Source organism: Sphaeroforma arctica (assembly GCF_001186125.1).
Source record: "Sphaeroforma arctica JP610 unplaced genomic scaffold supercont1.259, whole genome shotgun sequence".
NCBI classification, from domain to species: Eukaryota; class Ichthyosporea; order Ichthyophonida; genus Sphaeroforma; species Sphaeroforma arctica.
This window is the reverse complement of record NW_014040299.1, coordinates 1-2,691: the sequence shown is the minus strand read 5'-3', so window position 1 is coordinate 2,691 and position 2,691 is coordinate 1. Positions and strand designations below refer to the sequence as shown.

At 42.7% G+C, this 2,691-nt stretch overlaps 1 protein-coding gene across 1 annotated transcript; it reads right to left on the bottom strand.

The window, feature by feature from the left end:
- Window positions 1–372: 372 nt before the first annotated feature.
- On the bottom strand, window positions 373–2,219 carry SARC_04523 (hypothetical protein; the record flags this gene model as incomplete). Its single annotated transcript, XM_014301618.1, has 2 exons — window positions 373–1,337; window positions 1,704–2,219. The coding sequence occupies 2 exons, from the start codon at window positions 2,217–2,219 to the stop codon at window positions 492–494; spliced, it is 1,362 nt and encodes a 453-aa protein (XP_014157093.1). The 3' UTR covers window positions 373–491.
- Between the last annotated feature and the right edge of the window lie 472 nt (window positions 2,220–2,691).

The following is a 2,691-nucleotide window of genomic DNA, read 5'->3' as shown; positions in this document are numbered from 1 at the left end:
CTCGCATTCACATACTCTCTTGCCTTCGACACACGCTGTTCATCATCCGGACAAGCTGGGACAAGAAGCTCGTCTTCGTTTACCAATAACATTACGACAGTTTGTATACCTACAGTAGCAATATAGAGTAGTCTTGCAGTTGTTATTGCTGCAGCGTACAATGCGACTAGATAAAATCGCGAATGAGAATGAATACTAAGCAAATTCCAGCCATGTGTGAAGAAGCTCACAGACTATTAAAGGTGTATTTCCGCTACTAGCGGCAAAAGTTTCATTCGCCATTCTAAACCGCACGCACTATGGCAATGTGTGGTGTGATGATCTTCAACAATATTGGAACATCTCATGATGGTACATAGTGTGTAATGGCAACTAGCACGCAGGAACTGTTTATTTATGTCAGCTGACAGCCCGGTAACTAGGGAACTGCTGACAATGGGTGTGATCTAAAATTCCGTACCTCAGCATACGGATCAATACCTATAGCAGAATTAAAGGAAGAACATCATGACCCGATACACTATTGACTGACTGAACAACTTCTCTGAGTCAATATCGACTGTGGGCCCTACTATAGCCCGGGCCAGTAACTGTATACTCATCAGCGATCGGAAGAGCGAGAGGAAATGTTCGTATGCTGTTCGACGCGAACGCCGCTTGAATGGCAATATATCATGAGTAATCAAGCGGAGCAACGCATAATATGTAACGGCCATCAGTTCAAGGTACAAGAACAGATACGTCAGCGGTTTGACAATGCCGAAGATGAACAGCATGAAGACAACATTCAGGATCTGTGACATGTTGCCCACTGGCCTCGGAATAGAGATGGTTGATCTGCGCCTGTACTTCTTGATGTGCTTGGTGTGGTGCCTGGCACGGTACTTCTCGTGCAGAATGGCACTCTTGGCCTGGTCCAGAATGAACTGCGACTGTTCAGGGGCACCTTGCTCTAGTGCCGTCTCGACATCCCGCATCATGTCGGTCATCTCGCGCTGCTGTTGTTCGTGTTCCAAGGGCATGTCATCCGGATACTCATCTACAACCTTGCCATTGAGATGGACCCCCTTGCAATCGCTCAGCCAGTAGGGAGCCTCGTAGTTCTGCGGCCGTTCGTATCCGTTAGCTTCAATCCACGTGACAGCATCTTCATAACCCAATCGGAACAGTTGCTCAAACTCGTCCTCAGTGCCTGGGTAACACGCCCACCAGGCAGGAATGAATTGTGATGGCTTGATATCGGTCCTATGGAAATAGAACGGCGACACGGTGATGGTGTTTTCATCCAGTAGTGGTTGGAAATCAGCCAGACCTCCGTCAGCCACAAGGGTTCCGTCCTGTGTGGTGGCAGAGATAGAGAGTGACAAAGTTAAGCGGGTATGTTGGGTATTCGTGATACGCACAGACGAGCGTGTGTTATATTCCAACGGAAACTATATGAGACATGATCATCAAACAGGATCAAGACATATGTTATGTAGTACATTCATACCGGCAAGTTGGAGCGTGCGCAAACAAGAAGTAAGCCAATCAGGACAACGAATCAGCAAATGTGAGACGCAACAACGTGGATAATTGGGTCGGCAAGGTATGCGGAATGCGCCCATACTCACACACATGTGACACACTCTAGCTCGTGTGCAATCGCGTAGGAGATGGTAATAGATCACAAGATAATTCATTTGCACATAGAGATCACTTACAAGTACGAACGGAAATCCCGCAATAGGGGGTGCCGTACAGCTAGCCAACAGCACATCCTTGAAGTGATCGTAATCAGTGTATTTGGAGTAGCGGAAACCATGGCAACCAGGTAAGGCTGTCACGGCCACTTCCATGCGCTCTTCCAATTGCTGTTGGTAGTGCTTAAACTCTTTGGGACCCAACTTCTGGTCAACTATGTCCACAATATACTTTCTCAGCCTGAACGCGTTCATGTTTAGGACAGGCTCGCGCACGTCTCGTATGCAACCCAAGGTATACTCTTTAAGTGAAATGAAATCTACGTCAACAAGGATCGCCGCTGCTGTAAGTGCTCCCGCCGAACTACCAACAAACTTTGCTTTCTTGTCGAGCTCGTAACGCTGCAGGGCCATAGCCACACCAAAGTGGTACATCTTCAACCATCCACAAGCCGCAAAGGAAAATGAGAGCTCTGGCTTGCCGTGCACCTGTGTCAAATATTTGATAGGCGTAAATAGTGATACAAATATTGACATGCTTGAATAATACTTTCTGATTCACACACACACATATATATGTATATATTTATGAGGATGTTTATGCATATATATATATGTGTGTGTACATACACATACAAATATACATATAGCTTTCTATATAAATATATAAATACATGTATATAGATCTATGTATACTATCCATAAAATATTGTGTATACACATATTTGATACACACGCACACGCACACGCAAATATATTTATATATATACATATATACATTTTTTTTGAAAATGCAGGTGTATATTTCTCTATATATATTTAGAAATATACATACATACATATATATATATATATGTATATATATAAACATATTCATATAATCATATATATATATCTAAATCTATATATCTATCTGTATGTAAGTATATATATATATATATATGTGTAAGTATATATATATATATATATGTGTGTGTGTGTGTGCACGTACATATATAATGCAAATATA